The following is a 20,149-nucleotide window of genomic DNA, read 5'->3' on the forward strand; positions in this document are numbered from 1 at the left end:
TTCAGTGTGCCAGGGATTGGTGGCCACTGCCACACTGGGATAAGGCCCAGGGACATAGGGTGCCTGGGGCAGGGCATTGCCTCACCAGAGCAAGGCCCAACTTGCCCCTTCCCGTCACACACATGCATCCAAAATATTTCCAGACAGCAATCTCCTCCATTCTCTCACAGTTGCGTGCCTCACTGTATTGATGTATTTACGCATTTATGAGTCCTTATTCAATAGGGCACCAACTGTTCCTGTTTAACCACAGGAAAGCTGCCATTTCTGTGCATGAGATTCTGATTTCTGATAATTACTCTTTTTGACACGAGCACGAGTTCCTCTATCACTCTGTTGCTTGCAAAAATGGTATTTCAGTACCCTTTTCCTTGCACCTATTATCCAGACACAGTCGGATCCATATGCGGCCATTTTGTGTGTGTGTGTAAAGGAACATCACTACTGTGCCATAAGAAAACTGGAGAACCTTCCCTCTTTTATGGAATACAACCCTGATATCAGCACAGACTTGGCAGCAGCTGCACAGACATTTTAGGAAGGCAATCAATTTCATTCTCTTGTGCCACGTGCTGGCAAGTGCTGCAAATTACAAGAACAGGGATACTGTCAGCTTGTAGTTGAAATATGGAGTTCAGGTGCTCAGGGTGGTGGAGAAATCCTGACAGGAGAAGCACAGGAGGATGTGCTGACACACTGATAAGCCGTGCAGGGCACCTCACGTCCACAGAGCTCACATCTGACACAGCTGATGCATTCCAGTCTCTGTACTGTGCTCTGCAGCATGCCGGCAGGGTGTTGCTCCTCATATGAAACAGTACATAAGCATATTTTTCTGAGGCCTGTGCATACTTCAGCTGAGCCCTTGCAGGCCCACAATCATGTCTGCATGATGTTCTTTGTTCTGGTGCTGCAAGTGGTCACAGCTTCCTCTCCTGGGCTGTACAGGCTCTGGAGGGGTGCTTGCTTTTTCCCATTCTTCAAGCTTCCCTTTGTGGCTATCTATGCATTGTTTCCAAACAGCATTTATCACAAGCTGAAGGAGGCCATCTCTCTTCAAAATCTGTATAGAATATAGTATTTGTATGTCAGCATCTGAAACAGATAAATAAACCATGTATTATTAGCAAGTGCTTGATATGCTAGGACTGGGTCCAGAACCTACTGAAACTGAAGCTTTTCCCTAGGCATTGGAAGAAAATAGTTGTGCTGGCAAAACCAAACCAAACCAAATCAAACCAAACCAAACAAAACACCCCCCACCAAGATGAAGTCAAATGTCTCCTCAGTGTGTGTGACCCGCTGTGTCACTGAATTATTTCCTACCTCATAAGCAACTTCCCAAATCAATGTGAAAAAAGAGATTAAAACCTTCTCTCTGCTCTTCAAAATGTTAGCAGGTAAGGAACACAACCTTCTACTTTGCAGTCTCCTTACGTGAAGTACAGAGTCACAAGAATTCACTAGAGAAAACCCTGACATTTCTTTCCTCTCCCTTGTTCTTAAAGTAATTTTTTGGCAAAAGCTTAGGGTCATGAGTGATTACAGTGGGACAGGTACCAAGTGGTGCAAGCGAGGAAAAAATGTCCATTGCATCAAGTTTCCAAGGCTTATAAGAAAACAATTTTCAGAAATCCTCATACAAGTCCCTGACATGTCTCCCTTTCTGATATGTCATTGGACTGAGCTTTGAGTTGCACCAAAAGACAAAATTCAGTCTTTCAGGATGTAAGAAGCAGCAATGCGAGAAGTGTATTAGGTTCCTACATAAATTAAAGGCTATGCAGGATCTGAGAGGCTATGCAGGATCTGAGAAGTTCTGATACAAGCGAAGGGACAAGCTACTGTTTCTTTGAGATGAAATTATGTGCAGATAATTTTTCCCCACGTTACATTCCCCCTTCTCACATACACACACACATGTACATAATCTGAATACCCACAGCCCTGTTGGTCCTCAGTTAGATGCCACTAGCTAGGATTAACATCTGCGCATCCTCCTCTCCTGCACTCAGCTTCAATACAGCTCTCATCCTCCCTAAAATACTGTAGGCTGGAGACCACAGCCAGAGTGTTTCTCCTCCTTTGCGTTCATGATCTCTAAGCTTGCACAAAAAATCTGGTGGCAAAGAAAAATGAGAAGATTGAGCAAAATTGTCAGTGATTCACTTTGTTCTTCACTTCGTCATTATGCGCCCTTCCTTCCTGTCTTCTGTTTCTCATCCCCTATCTGTTGATAGGCTCTTGAGTAGTTAATGGTGACTGTTCTGTCACACTCAAAGACAGTGTTGAAGGTCAGGGTCACTCCTGGAGTTACCCACACTAAGGAAGTTCTGCGTTCTATAGCCCATGTGAGCCTTACGCTCCTCCCTCCCCTCTGCCTGTATCACAAAAGGATATCATTTCAGGAAAACTGTCAGTCAGCAGGAACAGGCAAAAAACCATCTTGCCTTGCCTTGCCTTCTCTTGCCAGCAGATTGGAGAGGATGAGCTGTGGCTGTTCCTTCCCAGGCTCCCGGAGGCCTGAGCTAGGGCAGCCACAGAGAACAATGGGATGGGCAGAGCCAGCACAGGTGTGCCCAGGGTGGCGGCTTCATTACTCACCTCTGCCACAGGGCTTTTGTTTTTGCCCTCACTCCTGAGCACTGTAAAAACTCCTGAACACTCCCTGGCAGTGCAAGCGGAACAGCACAGGGCCAGGAGGGAGGCTTGGGCCTGCTGATGCCTTTCCCTTGCAGAACCACCGAGGCCCTGGCTCCAGGACGAGGACATGGGAAGGGGCAGGGAGGTGTCCTGGCCTTGGGGGAGCTGTGGCCATGCTGTGCCATGGGGAGGGCTCAGTGAGGGCTTCCAGGGCTGCCATGGGACAGGCAAGGTGTGAGCCTGGTGAGTCACAGGCAGAGCTGCCATCTCTGACCGCTGGGGTCCCAGACACAGCAGCCACGGGAGGACATAAGGGTTAGTGCCATGGTACAGGTCACTGAATCATCTCAGCTGGAAAGGATGCAGAAGGATCATCGAGTCTGACTCTTTCAGTGAACTGATGAAAAAAACTAGTTAAGTTATTGGAAGATCAAAAATAAGGAAATCTCTAATGTGAATTTTAGTAATTTTTGTGAGTTCTCTTAACATTCTTTGCTGTCTTCATCTTTTTATCATCAGTGTGACTTGCTGCTATTTACCATCAAAAAATCGTTGGTTCTTTCACTGCTGGTAAATAAGCTGTCTGTTGGCTGTTGTGTATGACAGAGTTAGGACTGAAGACATTATTAATTTATATAATACTTACACTAAGACAGTTCTCAGTCATGTGTGGGATTGTTAGAGTTATCTTATTTTAGGTTCTCTACAGTCAAGCACCTCAGCTTTTGGTCTTTTAATTCTGAGGGACAGCATAGAAAATGGATGCACAAATTTTCTGGACAAATAGAAACAGCAGGTTTTCCCAAGGCAAAGGAGGAAATGAATGTGCCCAAGATGACAAAAAAAATGGGTGCATGCACACAAACTTGGATCAGACTCCTAGGACGAACAGGCTTAATTCACTGCAGAGAGTACACATGTCCTGAAGTTGCCCTGAAGTTGCTCCTGACTTGCCCTAGCAAGATGGTGGCTGGGAGCATAGTGACACTAACAAATAATTTACTAGATTTAGCACTGGCTGCTTTCATGGTTCTCAGGAATGAAGGAAGGAATCAGGAGCAAGTTATAAAATAACCTTTGGGCTACAAAGATGATCAAAGGCCTGGAGCACTTCTCCTGTGGAGACAGGCTGAGGGAGCTGGAGTTGTTCAGCACAGAGAAGGCTCCAGTGGGACCTTATAGCACCTTCCAGTACTTGAAGGGGACCTACAAGTGAGTTGGAGAGAGACTTTTTACAGGGGCAGGTAGTGACAGGACAAGGTGGGGTGGCTTTAAACTGAAAGAGGGCAGGTTTAGATTAGATATTGGGAGGAAATTCTTTACTGTGGCAGTGGTGAGACAACAGAACAGGTTGCCGAGAGAAGTTGTACATGTTCCATCTCTGGCAATGTTCAAGGACAGGTTGGATGGGGCTTGTAAGCAACAAAGTCTAATGAAAGCTGTCCCTGCCCAGAGCAGGGGGGTTGGAACTAGGTGATGTTGAAGATCCCTTCCAACCCAAACCATTCTGTGATTTTATAACTGTTTTGGAGAGTCATATCAAGCTCACAGGCCAAAAGTTTAGCACTGTTAATATAGGGATAGAGTTAGTGTTAAGATATGTTTCCCTCATGCTTAATTTTAAAAGTTACCCTTTTTATTGTATTGCCTTTGGTTTTCCTGGTCCGTTCCCCCAGGAAAATCTCCTTGAATATGGTGTCATGGATATGTTATCCCTTGTAAAATAATAAAGATGTGCACAAAGAATTTTAATTTTCTAAGTATTTTATTTATGCAAATGTGTATTGAAATCAACCTTGATATTCTGTTTACAATGTTAATGAAAGTTAGACAGGAAATCATTTGAAAGATATTAATTCTCTTAAAGCAAAAGTTAATGCATTCCAGTAAAACTAAGTCCATGTTATATAATTTAGACAGAGTTACATATAAATCCTTTTCCATGCCCTTCATACAGAGCAAGAAGAGTGTACAACCTGCATGACCAGACTGAAAATCCTGCAACATTAAGATTCCTCTGCAAATCCCCCTTCAAGGCAAGGCCACAAGGCTTTTGTCTTTGTTGAAACTCGCCACTACGAGATTAAAAAAAAAAATGGGACAGCAGGACCATTAAATCATCCTACCCAATATGGATTGGAGGGAGTCTTTGAACCCTTGTATGTTCAATGTCCAATATTTCATTGTTTGCTAATTTCCCTATAATTCCCACTTTTCCCTGCAATATCTCCCAGGATTTCAATACCATTCTCTGAGCTTTTTGCTTCTTACCCTTCACCATGTTTTTTTTCTTTTCATATCTCCAGTTCAGAGACCAAATCATCCTTTATCTACACTAAATTCTCCACTGAATGTAATAATCCATTAATAGTAATACATTAATCCTGCATTTTCTTCAAAGAAAATGTCCATAGTAGAAATAATAAAACCACAAAAACCCCTTGACATTTCTCTGGATGCCATCTATCATTATTCAGCTTATTTGGTTCGCATGTTTTTACATGTTTTTCCATTATACTTTTACTTGGCTGCAGTGCAAGAACCATCTTTTATATGGATTTTACACAGTAAAGCTTTAGCAATAACTGTATAAATATAGCATAGAGTTGTCTATGTGAGCATAAATTTAGTTACAAAGAAGTAAATATACAGCAACTTCTTCAACTTCAAGATAAAATAGCTCAAGAATAGTGTACAGGCTGGTTTTTTTCAGGAGACAAGTTTGGTTTGCTAAATACAAAAGTTAGAACAATCATATTCCATTACCTGCAAAAAGAATAAAAGCTGGCAAATAGGACCTAGAGGGTGTACAAAGAGCTTCATTCAAATCTCTACAAAGCTATATAAAATGTTTATTTCCCTTTAAAAGTTTTTTAAAGCCAGTCATGAACTGTCTGAGTAAGAGAACAGGATTATACTAATTTAACAGTTACTTGGCTATGGCCATTTTCTCCCATATGGATTTTTTACTAATGGATTGATGGAGTAAATAGTTTTCATTGTCTCAGTCTAGACAGTAGTTAGATTAGGATCAAAAAGATGCCATTTCTCATTTGGTCATATGTCTGTCAGGCATACAGACACAACTTAGCTAACTGTGGTGTACAGAGGGTGAAATGCTGTGGAAAAGAAATTTTCTGCATTCAGTGAACAACTGTCACCATTTATTCAATACAGATGTCTGGAACTTGCTAGTTCTCCCATCATTGGAGCTTGAGGGGTGAGGGGGGAAAAAAAGTGAAATAGTCCTAATATTGCAAAATCCTTCAGGAAAATGTGAGAAGGAAAAAAGGCGTCTACCATAGACCAGAGTCACATTTTAGAATTCTAATGTGAGCTATTGCATATACTCTCAGGCCTTGACCTGTCTCTCAGCCTATGACATGGAAGAAGTTTTTGCAAAGGGCTAGACAACTCTGGGGGTTATCAGATGAATCCAACAGGCTATACCCACAAAGCATTATGTGAACTGTACATCTTCACCAGAGCAGGTATGGCCCGGTGTGGAAGGTAATAAGTAGCCAGGAGAACATGAATTTATATCCATGTAAGTACAAGCACATGTGCACATACACACAGAGCAGCCCAAAAATGAGGCAACTTCAGTGTCTGCAGCTTGTAGACATCATTCAAAGAGATAATAGACCCTAAGGCTTAAACACTTAATTCAGAGGAACTGGATGGTCCCTGGAAAGAATCTATCCTTTTCTGACAAAAGATCTCAAACATCTGCATGTACAGCAGAAGAAAGTAATCCTAGTGTAGGGAGAAAGGATAAGAGTTTACACTACAGGAATCAAAATTGAAATGGGATAGATCACAGAACCACAGAGTTGAGGTTGGGATGGACCTTAGGAAGTCCTTTGGTCCAAACCCTCTGCTCAGGCAGGACCATTTCGAGATGGTTGTTCAGGACCATGTCCAGGTAGATCATGAGTATCTCTGAGGTGGGAGACTGCTGGGCAGCACTCAAGTCAGCCTCATAGTTAAGAAGTGTTTTCTCAAATTCTGAGAGAATCTCTGGTGTTTCACTTTATGGCCATTCCCTTTTGTCCTGTCGCTGGGCACCACTGGCAAAAGCTCAGCTTTGGTCTATTTGCAGCCCCTTTCAGGTATTTACACACATTAATAAGGTTCTCCTGAGCCTCGTTTTTACAGGCCGAACAATCCCAGACTTGCTTTAACTGAGGTTTTTAAACAAGCAGGACTACTTGCTCTACCAGGACCTGCAGATCTGTATTGACAGAAAAAAATCCCCATAGCTGAAGATAGGAAAGAGTGTAACAGGTTTGAACCGAACGAGGGAATGATACCGACATTAAAGTGAGCAAGTTTCACACCCATCCTGAAGGAAGGCTGCTGACACAGCAGTGTAATATATGTTATGAAATAACTCATGCTTAAAGAGAGAATGTATTTTATAAGATTGTTAAATCCAAACGAGTCTCTGACCACAGCAGGGACAGGTGACAGGTGTCTACTTCGGAATGTCGAAATTCCTGAAGGCAGCAGAAGAACAATATCCCTTTTACCTAAACAGCAATTGTCCAGCCCAGTACAGTGAAAGAAACTCTCATGCATATGCGGGGTTACAAAAGAAATCGGGGCACCTCTGCCTCAGGTTTAAAAAAACTATATAAAATAGCCTCGCTGGAAGCGGCATGTGTGAACAGAGGGAGGTCCGATGCGATACAGGTCAGATCTGTGTTTACCCAGCGCCGATCCTGGGCTCGACGCTCTCTCTTTGGCTGTGGTGGTTTTGAGGGCCGTATTTTGGTCGCGGAAAAAAAGATAAATAAAATCTTTTCTCATTTTTGATAGTTTGGTTTTTCGATTGATCATTTATAACAGCAGCAAGGCAGGGGGTGAGCTCTACCCAGGGCAGTGAGCCGGCAACAGGACAGGCGGCACACGTGTTCCTGCCGCAGGGAGGGCGAGGTTTGCTCTTCCAAAGAAGCAGAGTGTGAAAAATGCATATATTTTATGATTGGTTTTTCCCAAATATTAAAATGAATATTACACGTGTTGTGTTAGAAAGTAACGCTGTATTAATTCTCTTAAGTGTTATGAACTGAATTTTGTTAAATTTTATATCAGTAGAAAAAAAACTGAGTTACAGCATCTATAAACCAGAGCTGCTGAGGCAGAGCTGCTGGGCAGGGTTACTTGTTATGTTAACTATAAGTCGTTAGAGTTAATAGTTCTCTTTGTATCACTTAACGACCCTAGCCAGGGCAGGTAGATAGCCCTCCTTTTGTGTTGGTAAAACGCTGCCTAAGGCAAAACTGCATTTCTCCTTACCAGGCAGGGAGAATCTGGGGAGGAGGGAGGCATTACAATATGTAGATTTTGAGAACCAGTGTACCATGAGACGTATTGAACTTATAAAAACCCCAAAACCAACGAGCCAAATATAAAATTAAAGAATTAGAATGATTCGTGGACGTGAGGAATAGAGTGCTGGACCTGCAGAGATGTTGGGAGACCTTGGTGTCCCTCGCCCTGACTACAGAAGCTGCCTGGGACCGGGACCTGGAGCTGGGAAGCAGGGAAAAGCGAGAAACACCGGGGTCTCGCCCAGGCGTTCGTATGAGGATCGGACCCCTAGCTCTGCCCCTCGTGGACAAAGCTGGACATCCTCCTCTTCTGAGCCACGCTGGGAAGAAGACGGAGACGGCCGCCTCGTCAAGCTTCCTAATCCTGAACTGATCACTTTAATAAAGGCGTTAAAAGGAGAAAAGTCTCCTGCCCTGGGTCTTTATTTCATTAAGTACTGTGTTAAATATAGTTTTAGGTTATAAAAAAGGTTAAAATAGAAACTATGCTATGTAGGATACTTTTTTTAAAGAAAAAGTGACTCGCAGCGAGATAGCAGCCACAGGACACCTAAATCTTTCAGAGAAAAAGAATTTATTGCCCTCTTATCAGAAGAAACAAACTTCTTCCTGCCTCGAAGGCATTGTTAGGATTCGGAGGAAGAAGTTGACGACGACCAGACAAAATCCTGTATTTGAATAGAATTTATGCAACATGTATGAAGTGTATGAATATGCAACAAGCTATTGCTTTTAAGGATTAATCCTTTGTTAACGGGTGTCCTTTTTCGTGCTGCCCAGAAAAAGGTACTCGGACGTCCGTAACTCTTTGTCTTTATTGTCCCATATTGCCCTAATTCAATTTGTCCAAATTATTATTACTCTAATTGTATTACTATTTTTTAAACCATTTTATTACTATTAAACTTTTAAAATTTTAAAAACAAGTGATTGGCGTTTTTCACACAGAGCACTGATTCAACTGAACGAGAGTCTCCCCGCCGGGGAGATGACAAGAGAATATTCACCCCGCGTTCCGCCACCGTGCTGCGGCCCTCCCGCCTCTTCGGGCGCCGCGGGGCAATTCGAACCCCGCGGAGCGGCGCCCGGAGCCCGCCCCGCCGACCGCGGCTCCCTCCGCGCCTGCGCCGTGGCGAGAGGTCGGCGCTTCCCTTTCCGGCCGTGCCGCGGCTCTGTCAACATGGCAGCTGCGCCGGGCGGGCGGCCGCGCTGCCTCCTCTGGGCGGCAGGTGACGGATGGGCGGGCGGTGCCGGCTCCACCGGGCTGGGCTGCAGGGCACAGCAGGGAAAAGCGGCGGGGCTGGGAGGAGGGCAGCGCTGGAGCAGGCAGGAGTGTAGGGAAGCGCTGGGAACGCGAGGGGCCAGGAGGGAAGGGAGGCTGTCAGCTGGCGTGGGTGAGCGCCCCGGGTTGGTTCGGGCATCACTCACGGAACCCTTTTCCTTTCCCTCGCAGTGGTTGCACATGTGGTGGCGTCAGGTGCGGGTTTTGTGGAGGATCTAGATGAGTCGTAAGTATTGGGGTGTCGTGCCTAATTGCCAAGATATTGTTTGTCTTCTTGTGGGGAACATGAGCCCTGACTTCGTGCGTGGTGTTCTTATCGAGAAGCTACACTGGAAAATATTGTGATTTTTGTAGCAGGAAGGACAGAAAGGTTGCGGCCTGAAATATCACAGAATATTCTCTGTTGGAAGTGACCCAAAAGGATCACTGAAGTACAGTTCCTGTTCCTGCAGAGGACTCCCAGAAAGTCATACCATGTGCCTGAGAATGTTGTCCAAACCCTTCTTGAGCTGTGTCGGGCTTGGTGCTGTGACCGTTTCCCTGGGGAGCCTGTTCCAGAGCCTAAGCACTGGCTAGGTGTAAAACATTTTCCTGATATCCAACCTAAACCTCACCAGCACAGCTTCATGTTGTTCCCTGGGGTGATGCCACTGGCTGCCAGAGAGACCAGTTACTGCACCTCTGCTTCCTCTCTTGAGGAAGTTGTAGACTCCCATGAGGTCTCTCCTCAGTCTCACCTTTTGAGGAGGTTCAATTAATGAAGCTGAGGAACATTTTAATTTTTCAGCTTCTTTAAAGGTGTTACTGTGGTGGTTTTGCCAGAAATGTTCTTAGGCCTCCTTGCTTGTTCTTTCTTTCTGGTAGGGTAAATACATTGGTGTGTTGGTGCTTGCCCCAAGTAAAAGCTGATTGCATTAAATCAAGTTCTTCATTAAGAGTTTACAGCGTGGCTGCCATGAGGGGTTGGGAAAATGAGTCTAAGTGCATTCATGTGTGGCCAGAAACGGAAGAGAGAAAGAGGCTGCAGGACAAGTTCATGGCTGCTTGAGGTGCCAGTAATATTAGTGAAAAAATGTGCCTTTATAACAGAATTAGTCCCAAGACTGCCCGAGTTGAAGTGGCTGGTCCTGCCATGAGCTTCGTTGTGTAGTGTCACTGTTGGTGTACTGGCGCTTGCTGTAGCAGTTTGGTAGCTACATAGTTGCTATTTCCCATGAAAATTACCCAAATGTTTTTTGGGGTGTTTTTTTGGTCAGATTATCAGGTTGATGTCAAGTGCTACAAAGCAGCATCATTATTGGAATTGAAAGAGAAGGTATGACTGTAGGGGAGGAGAAGTTGGCATTAGATGTCTGCTTTGGGATAAATTTAGCCAGTTAAAGGTGATGTTTTCATGAGGGTTCTATCCACAATAAATTGCATCAAAGAGCTAAACTGTTAGGAAACCACTCACATTTTTACAATATTGCTTGTTAATCATAAGATCAGGTGAGGTATAGTGATTTTATGGGTGAGGGGATGGGAACATACGGAAGAAATTGTCAGGAGAGACACAGCAGTGTCTCTGGTGTTCTGAAGCAACAACTGAACCATGGGAACTGTGTGGACTTGATTTTCAAAGCTTTGTTTTTAAAACATGCTCATATATTCACAGGCTGAAGATGTATTCACTTAGCCTATCTGTGCTCCTACATCATGTTCCTGTATCATGTTTCCACACATGTGTATTTAAATATATTTGCTGTTTTGGAATGAAGAATCGTGATTCTGTTGTCACATAACTTTTTTAAGTAACTGATGAAAGGAAATCTTATTTTAGAGCACTTGAATTTTTCAATTAGAGAACTATACAGATGCATGTATTTGCAATTGAGAATAAGAATCGAAGAATTGTTCAGGCAGGTTTTGTGGGGGATTTTTTGTAGCTAACTGGCAAGTGGCGAGAGTGGTCAGGAAAACAATTTAAATTTAATTGAAATTAAAATTTATTTTAAACAATTTAAATTTTAATTTAATTTTGCTCCAAACCGGAGAGCAGTAACTGGTGAAGTTTCAAGTTTTCCATTTTACAGATACCAAAACATTATGGATGTTCTGCTGTTGCTAAAAGATTTGTGTTCTTTTGGAATTTTAGTAGTTGTGAGCAATGAGGACTAGTACAAGGTGCAGGTCCCTTTCCTAAGCTTACAGGATATAGGAAAACAAGGAGCAGAGCTGACAGAAGTGCCCAGCTGGGCTGTGGGAGCGGTGCATAAAATGAGCCGTGGTTCCTCTTGGCTTGTGCTGCTCTGATAGCAGATCTGCTGCCTCAGGTCAGTACTCATATTGTGGTGGGTGTGGACTTGTTCTAGTGGGGTAATGAAGCAGATAAGTAACCTGACTTTAAAATGAAGTGTTTTTCTGTCTGTGGGGTGGCTCAAACCAGGATCAGAAGCATCAGAAATGGTGCAAGAGGGAAGCAAGGAAGAGATACAGTAGCTGGGTTGTTTTAAGGCCCTTGGAATTGTGACCTTGGTGTTCAGTTTTGCTTCATGCTGGTTTCTTTTAATTGTTCATAATTAAGCGCGGTGCTTGGTTTAAGTGGGGGCTGAGAAAACATTGGATCATGTAGCTGGGAAGATGTATGGGTTTGAAACAAATAATTTTGATTCAAGGATGTGCAACATTTATGCCATCTTCCCATCAGTGTGATTGTGTTTCTGTCAGCTGACAGAGGCTTGCAGAGAACAGTTAGAAGATACTGAAATGTTGTTCCTGGAAAGCATATTTATAGGGCCTAGAAAACAGCATCTTCAGAAAATGCTTCACTGCTCATTTGTAGAGAGATTTCTGGTTTTCTTCAGCAGTGTGAAAGTGAACTTCCTTAATATCGTCTGGTAATTTAATCATTGATGTTAGCAAAACTAGAGTGAGTTTTGATACGGTTTTGTTACACTTCATATTTTAGTTTCTGTTGAAGTTGATTAAATAGGTGCTTGTAGATGAGAAGTATGTTGAAATTTATTACTATAAAAAGTACAGTATTTTTTATACAATATTAAACTCTGTTGGAAAGCTCAGCTTCCAGATGTTTCATTCTTTCTTTTCTTTTCTTTCTGTGTGCTGGCAAGGTTGCAGTCTACCTTTCTCAGTACTTTAATGCTCTTTACAATTTGCCATAACAGTTGTACTGTGGCAGAGGAAGGAGAACATTTAATTGTAAATTCTTCTTATACAAAGAAAAAGTGATATGCTAAATTGAAGCACAGCCTAGGATCAGTTGATTCAGTAACTGCTTTCTGCCTCTTGCATCATAGCCAATTATTTGGCATTGTTATTGGAAGTTAGCTGTAGCTCTGTTAGAGTTCTCAGGAGATACTGGCTTCTTAGTGGTTCTTTCATTAGCTCTATAGTGCTTAGGATGGTGAAGTAAATTTTTAGTGAGGTTGTCAACTAAGCAATTTTAAAATTGACTTAAAAATGCTGCTTTCCATTAGCAGTTCCATAGCATAGTCTCTGCAAATACCTTTCCTGCTGCTGCACAGGCACAGCAGCCTTGGTATGCCGTCAATAAAATAGGCTGGAATTTACCAGTGAAATGTTGCAATTTTGAGTTTCAAACACTCAACACTGTAATTAGATTGTATTCATGATTTCTGGATTATTTCTGTCAAACAGTAAGCCAATATCAGCATTAGTATTTCTTCAAGACCATTATGGACTATTACAGATTCATCTTTAAATGAAATATAATAAATTCTGCCTACTGCTTATGGGCCATTTATAGCCATGCTGCATATTGGGAACTGACAAGTTGGGCTATAACTTGTATTGATTGGATCATAGGTCCACGCTTAGGCATAATTATATGTAAATATCTCATTTTGCAAGAAGAGTGGTGCAGTAGAAATGTTGTATCGTGTATGCTATAGTGTGACTTTAGTCCCAGTCCTAGTCACTTATGAAGTCTGTCTTGTACAAAAATAAACCTTAGGTTAAAGTTTAAGCTAATTTAATTCTCTACACAGAGCTAGTTAACTAATGCAGTAATTCAAATGATCTTGTAGTGACAACAGTGAAATGTGTAAGCAGCATTTTGAGAGATGCCAAAGAACTTTGATTTATCAGGCTTAGTTTTGTATTAGAGATTTTAGAATTCAGTGACAGATTTGCAGTTAGTAAAACCAGTCAGTTGATTTAAATGCCATTTGTCTAGCATTAAGAAAATTCAGTAGTACCTGTGTATCTCTGGGTTTTAGCAATAACTTGATCATTTTTATTCTGTTAAGTTGGTTTCTTGGTTGTGTGCAACTTTAATAGAACTATAAACTGACACACTTACAGTAGAATGTTAAAGGAGGTTGAATTAAAATTGCTTTGCATGTTAATATTAAAGATAATTTAGTTAGTTTACATTTAGTAAAGCTAAGATTAACAGTTTAAACCAATGCTCAAAGAGTCTGTATTAGTTGGTATATAAAAATACAAAACCAAATATATTTAATATAACTAAGACAACTGAAAAATACTTCTCCCTAGATTCCATATGCTAGTCAAATGTCTTCTGTGTGTTTTGGTGTGTATTCTTATTTCTTGCTGTTTTTTCTGGTTTGTTGTTTTTGGGGTTTTTTTTTTGTCTTAGGAAATAGTTAGAGAAACCTAATCGGCACAGCTTTGTGTGTAGTGTCAGGTACAGAGGCAATATTACACTAAAAAATAAGCATCTCCTCTGTTTCTCCACCCTCAAAGAATGAAACAAACCAGAAATCTTGTATCTATACCTTTATATTAACCTCATTGTAGACTTTTTCTATTTCATACATGCATTTCACTATTTTATTTTCAGATACATAACTTATTGCTTTCATTTTGTCCCCTTTCCAGGTTTAAAGAAAACCGTAAAGATGATATTTGGCTTGTAGATGTGAGTATCTCAGAAAAACAAGAAGATCTGCTGGTGGAAATCAGAAGAGAATGCAGAGTGCTACACCTTGTAGTCAGGCTGCTTCTTTGCTTGGAAAATTGTTTGTACATGATGCAGAAAAGCTTCATGACAGTGATTCTGACAGGATAGATAAGCAATCTTTCTGCTGTTCAGGATGAACCAGGAATAGGCCAAATAGACTGCTGAATAGGCTCAGTCTATGTTTTGAGTCCTTTAAAAAGGAAAGCAGATTACCTAACGTGCTCAGGAGGTGATAACCTTTGTTGAGAATTTTTATAGTTCCTTTCATTAAATATATCAGCTGATTTGTGTTCTAGACTTCTGTTAGCGCTGAAAGACCAAACATATGAGACCCCTGTTAATTTTCTAAATTATTTGGAAAGATTCAGTGCCCCTTATTTCAGGGACAGAGAGTTTTTAAAAAGATTGAGTTTGCTTGTGAGTGAGGTAACATTCCTTTTCTCACTCAAATATGTACTGTAATTCTCAAAATTGTATTACTCAGATTAGTGATTTTTGAGTGGGAAAAACGATATTAGCTACTTTGGAGTTATCAGCAGTGTATAGCAAAACAAAATCCAACTTTTTTTTTAATTGTGACCTTATCTTGTTATACCAAAACATCGATATCTTCTGCCTGTTGACAATTTCGTATTTCTGGATAGATTGTTTATATGATCTTTTAACTTCCAAAAAATGTGATCATGCAGTCTGTTCCTAAATAAGAAATAATATAGTAGTGCAGCAATTTAATGTATTCTTTTCAAACTTGTGCATTCATACTAAAAGTAGGACTAAATCATAAATGCTGCTTTTCATGGTAACCTTGTAACTAACTTGCAATTTTATTAAGACTTAAGGAGTACCATGACTGGAAAATAAATCTTGCTAATAATTTGAGGATTAATTGTAGAATCAATTTCTACTAATTTTTTTTTTTTTTTGTGAAATGTATTTGCTTCTCAGTTTTATGCACCTTGGTGTGGCCATTGTAAGAAACTGGAGCCTGTGTGGAATGAAGTGGGCATAGAAATGAGAAACATGGGTTCTCCAGTAAAAGTTGGGAAGATGGATGCAACATCCTTTTCTAGTAAGTATGGTTTGTTTAGGGGTAATTTCATCACAGCCTCTGTTTTGAAACTTTTTTCTTGTAGTTGTTCTTCCGTGTCATAGAACAAATATAGCACAAACAGTAATTGTAAAAAATATTCCTGATTATTGTTTTTTCTAAAAGTGGCAACTTTCTGTAGTGTGTGCTTTTTATCACATTTGTTTCTGCTTGTGTAGGGAATTCTTCCTGACAAAGGGAAAGTAAAAGCTTCTCAAAGATCTGCTTTTGATATGCCTCTTAGAGTACTGTTATATAAGCATTTTTATGTGGTGTGTCTCTGGAGAGCATCCAGTTTTAGGTTCCTTCTATTACTGCTGGAGGAGTGCCTGTGATCTTGTTCTTACTCATTTCAGGTAATCGGTCCTGAAACTGTTTCACAAAGCCTGCTGAAATAACTGAATTCATTGCATCACTGATCACTGCTCAGTCAATTTCTTCCCCTGTTTCTCTGTAAATGTCTTCTCAAAGAACCAAATTCAGTGCTTTCAGTGCTTTTTTTGTTTGCTGATGCCTTTCATATGTACCAACCTTTTCAGAGAAAACCCCAAACCTTTCTTACTCAGACAAGTGGTTTGGGTAGACGTGAGAGGATTGTTGAATGCTTCAGTACTTCCTTTGTGTTTGTGTGCTTCTTTATTGTCAATTTGCTTAAATCTGTGGTGAACCTGGAGGATATTTAAAAGAGTAGGTGTAGGGAAGAGTGGGGCCCAAGTGAGATCTACATTTAATAAAATTTTGTAAATACGTGTGGTGTTTTTAGTTAATATCCATTAAATCTGATTATTCAGGTTTGTTGTATTTGCCTAAAATGTTATGCAGAATACTTTTCTCAGCGGTATTCCAGTTTTTCCTGTGCTTAGATATAGGAGAGTTTGAGATTAAAATTATTTTGTCTCAAAGATCAATTTATTGTATGTATCTTTTTCTATAAAACTAAATAAATATGACTTTATGTTTCATCTTAAAGATACTTATTTTCGATAGAAAAGTAAGTCTGGAGAATTAGAAGTTTCAAGTTCATGCAACCAGGTAACTTAAAAACTGGGAATACATTTCATGGTTCTCTAACTTTCCAGTCATGTATATAAAATTCTAAATCATATAAATTGGATAAAGTCTTACCCTGAAATATTTGTATTTGTCATCCTGTTACTGAAATCTTGTGCTTTATACCTAGAACAGAATTGATGCTATGTTTTTGTTATATAATTAACTTTTACTTATATAAAAATCACTAAAAGCTGCAAGGGTTCCTTTGTGCCCTGGAAAAGATTTTTTTCTCAGATTTGCTACCGGTTTCATAGTGTCTGATAAATCTTCTAAAATAGTTTTGTACTCTAATTTTAAAGGGGAAGTTTTACATCTGAATATGAAAAACTCAACTCAGCTTAATACCATTGCAATCTAAAGATTCTCTGAAATCAAAGTAATTCAGTCTTGAAAATACCAGAAGGAAATGCAGCTGCAATGTGTACATGTCACTAGGAAGGAACATAAGTGGTTTGCTCTGCATAGGAATATGAAGTTGTATGAAACAGCTGAACTTTGGGAAGCTTGTTGTCAAAGAGCTGAGATCACACTTGAACATTTAAATCATCCAGTAAATGTTACCTCTGGTGGCTCTGTGGAATGAGGATACAGCACTTGTATCAACAGAGCAGTCACCTGCTGTGGTATCAGTTTAATTTTCAAGGTGTCCTCAGGAGTCCGCTGTGTGTAAGCAGAGTAGAAATACATCACACCTAAGGCTGACACAATTGCTGCTGTTTGCCTGTACTGTATTCTTGATATCAAGAAGTAGAGGTGATGATGTAAGTAAGTAATTTCCATGAAGCTGAGAGAATTTTGGTAATCCGCATGGCTGGAATGTTTAAAAAATTATTAAAAATTGTCTCTTCTCGTTCTCCTAAGCACATACAAGAGCTGTACAAGGAGAAATAAACTGTTGACAGCTCTTCTGATTGAGTGCTCTAATACACATTTTAATGCATTGTAGTTCTGTGTAGTAGAGCTATAAGAGAAAAGGATCAGAATCAAATTGATCCTCATATGTGTATTTCTTAGAACAGCTGTCTTTGATTAGATGCCTGCAGGTGAGCTGCTAGTTTTATTTGTAGTGCTGTGCAATAAGGTACTTGCACCTGATCCAGGTGAACAACCTTAGGGTCAATTTCTAAACTCTGCGCACAAGATGTCCAACATCTGCTTGCTGTGGCACGTTGTTGGTAGCTTCAGAATGATTTTGTAACAATTCTAGGTGCTTTCTGAGTGCAGGGATTGTTACTCAACAGAGAGTTGCACAAGTATTGCCACAATTTTAGACTTATTTAATCCTTTTTTGAGACTGTGTAGTTTAATTTTGGGAAAAAAACCTGAATTTGCTGGAAAGTATAGTTTAAGGTGGTTGCAAATTATACCCCTCCAATTGCTGGAAGCAAGATAGAAGTTTTTAAAAATATCTGAGGTGAGGGAAAAAGTTCTGCAGTTGTCTTACTTTTAATCACTTCAGTAAGCAGCAGGTAAGTGTCTGCTTAGAAAGTGCCTTCTTCTGGTAAGGTTCATGATAGTAGACACTTACTTGTGTGGAATATGATTTAAAAACCTTTTTGTAATAACTGCAGTATGATTCTGCACTTCTTGTTAGCCATTACTCTAGCGCTTGACTAGTTAATTGTCTTCTGTTTCTTTCAAGCCTTAGTATTTACAGCTCTTCATCCTCAATGCTTAATTTTTGCCTCTTATATTTTCTGTCAATATTATGTGCATATTCAATGCATACTACTTTTGGTGAAAGCAGACCAAGCATGTCTTTCTAGAGGATTCTCATGACATTTGAGTTGTGGCATATGAATTGGGAGGCTGTCTTGGCACCCTGCAGCACCTCTGAAAGAAGTCCAAAATTTAATGGTGTAGCTTAATAGTAGCAAGCTTTTCCTTATAAGCAAGTAAAGAAATCCGTATTGAGCTAAGTGGTATTTTTTCCATTTGTTTATGTGGCTTGAATAGCAAAACATATTTAAAGATTAAGGTAGGACAGAAAAAAAATCTTGGTTCACTTTGGCATGAACTCATTTCTTTCAGGTATTGCATCTGAATTTGGAGTGCGAGGCTATCCAACAATTAAGCTGTAAGTCAATCCTTCCTATTGAATTTCTATCAATGATTTCATGACAAAAAAATTAAAAATAGCCCTGTCCATTTAGAAGTCTCAAACAGATGTATAGTCCCGTACAATGTCGCATTAAATAAAGACTCAATGGTTCTGAGTACTTTTTACTGTGGACATACTGGGGATTTTAGCAGGTTATTCTTTAAGCAAACAGTATTCCTAATACGTGATAATAAATCTTGTCAAGTTAGTTTTCTCAAAAGAGGAAGCAGAGATGTTCAGCTTGATAATCTTTAAGGATGAAAATTTTCATGCCGTACAGAGGTATTGAAAATTCCCCTGAATTTCCTAAACCAGTATGGATTTAAAGAAAGCCTATCAGAATTAGTAAAACTCACCTGAATACTTTGCCAATGCAAGCATGCTACATCCCCTTTCAGCAGAATACCGTAAGTTGACCAATACTTCACTGAAGCATAATACATAAATTTGAAAGGTTTTGCAGATTATTTGATAAATTTCAATTATAGAAAAGCATTAAATAAGTTTATATGCTTTCCTTTTAAAAGGACTAATCCCTGAGTAGTATAAATGTTGAGAGGGTTGGGTTTCGTTTGTGTGCAGAGTGTTTCATCATTTTAGGGAGGCTTTTTATTATGGTCATAAATAAGTGTTCTAAATTATCTGTATGCTTACACAATAAATGACCACTGTACACTAGAAAAAAGAATTGTAAAAGAATTTTAAGTATTTCAACAAGTTAGTAAATCAGATAATGTGTAAACAAGCTTTTATATCCATAATTCCATGGTATTGTATTATTGAGTTTTCTATTTTACTGACCACTTCTTTGGCTTATCACTTGCTGAAAGGGGGCTGTAAACACAAAGGTTGAGAAATCTTATATGTACGAATGTAGATGATTGCTTTTCTGTTCTTTGTTTGTCTTTCTATTTATCTAGCTTGAAAGGTGACTTGGCATACAACTACAGAGGACCTAGAACTAAAGATGATATAATTGAATTTGCTAATAGAGTGGCAGGGTAAGTATACTCTTCTCAGAGACTGGTTCTGCTGACTTCAAACTTATGTGGGACTTTAAGGTGGGCCAAGACTTATTTAAAAAGAACAAGATATTGAAATTAAAAACTATAACATAACATCCACAATGTACTGTGTGTGTGGCTGCATGGGAGACTGGTGCTGAGTTAAGATTATTTATTTTTAAGCCCACATTTCCTGGCTGTTATGCTTACACTCAGAATTTTCTCTCTCAAATGATGGCGACTTTATTGTAACCTTCCACTGTATAAAGGCATCTCCTAAGAAAGACAGAGAGTTTTTATTTGTACGGACAGGATAAGGGGAAATGATTTTAAACAGAAAAAGGATAGGTTTAGAAAAAATATTAGGAAGAAATTCTCTACAGTGAGGATGTTAAGACACTGGAACCAATTGCCCAGTAAAGTTTTGGATGCCCCATCTCTGTAAGTGTTCAAGGCCAGTTTGTGTGGAGCTCTGAGGAACCTGATCTGGTGAAAGACGTCCCTGCTCATGGTGGCAGGGTTGGACCACATGATCTTTAAGGTGTCTTCCAGTCTAGCCCAGTCTGTGATTCTGTCACCAGTAAAAGGCATGCATGTTTACATTGTAGTAGCATTTTGTAGTAAGATTTGAATTTCGTATTTAAACGTGCTATTTGATGAACATGACATGTTATTTGGTGGAGGGTGGGAATGTTCTT

At 40.1% G+C, this 20,149-nt stretch overlaps 1 protein-coding gene across 1 annotated transcript in view; it reads left to right on the forward strand.

Moving 5' to 3' along the window:
* Nucleotides 1–9,159: 9,159 nt before the first annotated feature.
* The window catches only part of TMX3 (thioredoxin related transmembrane protein 3), a 29,185-nt gene continuing 18,195 nt past the window's right edge, over nucleotides 9,160–20,149 (forward strand). The window contains exons 1-6 of the mRNA XM_030971288.1: nucleotides 9,160–9,208; nucleotides 9,433–9,487; nucleotides 14,125–14,164; nucleotides 15,152–15,275; nucleotides 18,378–18,423; nucleotides 19,368–19,448. Of these exons, the coding sequence (XP_030827148.1) occupies nucleotides 9,160–9,208; nucleotides 9,433–9,487; nucleotides 14,125–14,164; nucleotides 15,152–15,275; nucleotides 18,378–18,423; nucleotides 19,368–19,448 (395 nt within the window). The remainder of the gene's footprint in view (nucleotides 9,209–9,432; nucleotides 9,488–14,124; nucleotides 14,165–15,151; nucleotides 15,276–18,377; nucleotides 18,424–19,367; nucleotides 19,449–20,149) is intronic.

The sequence above is a fragment of the Camarhynchus parvulus genome, chromosome 2, assembly GCF_901933205.1.
Source record: "Camarhynchus parvulus chromosome 2, STF_HiC, whole genome shotgun sequence".
NCBI lineage: Eukaryota > Metazoa > Chordata > Aves > Passeriformes > Thraupidae > Camarhynchus > Camarhynchus parvulus.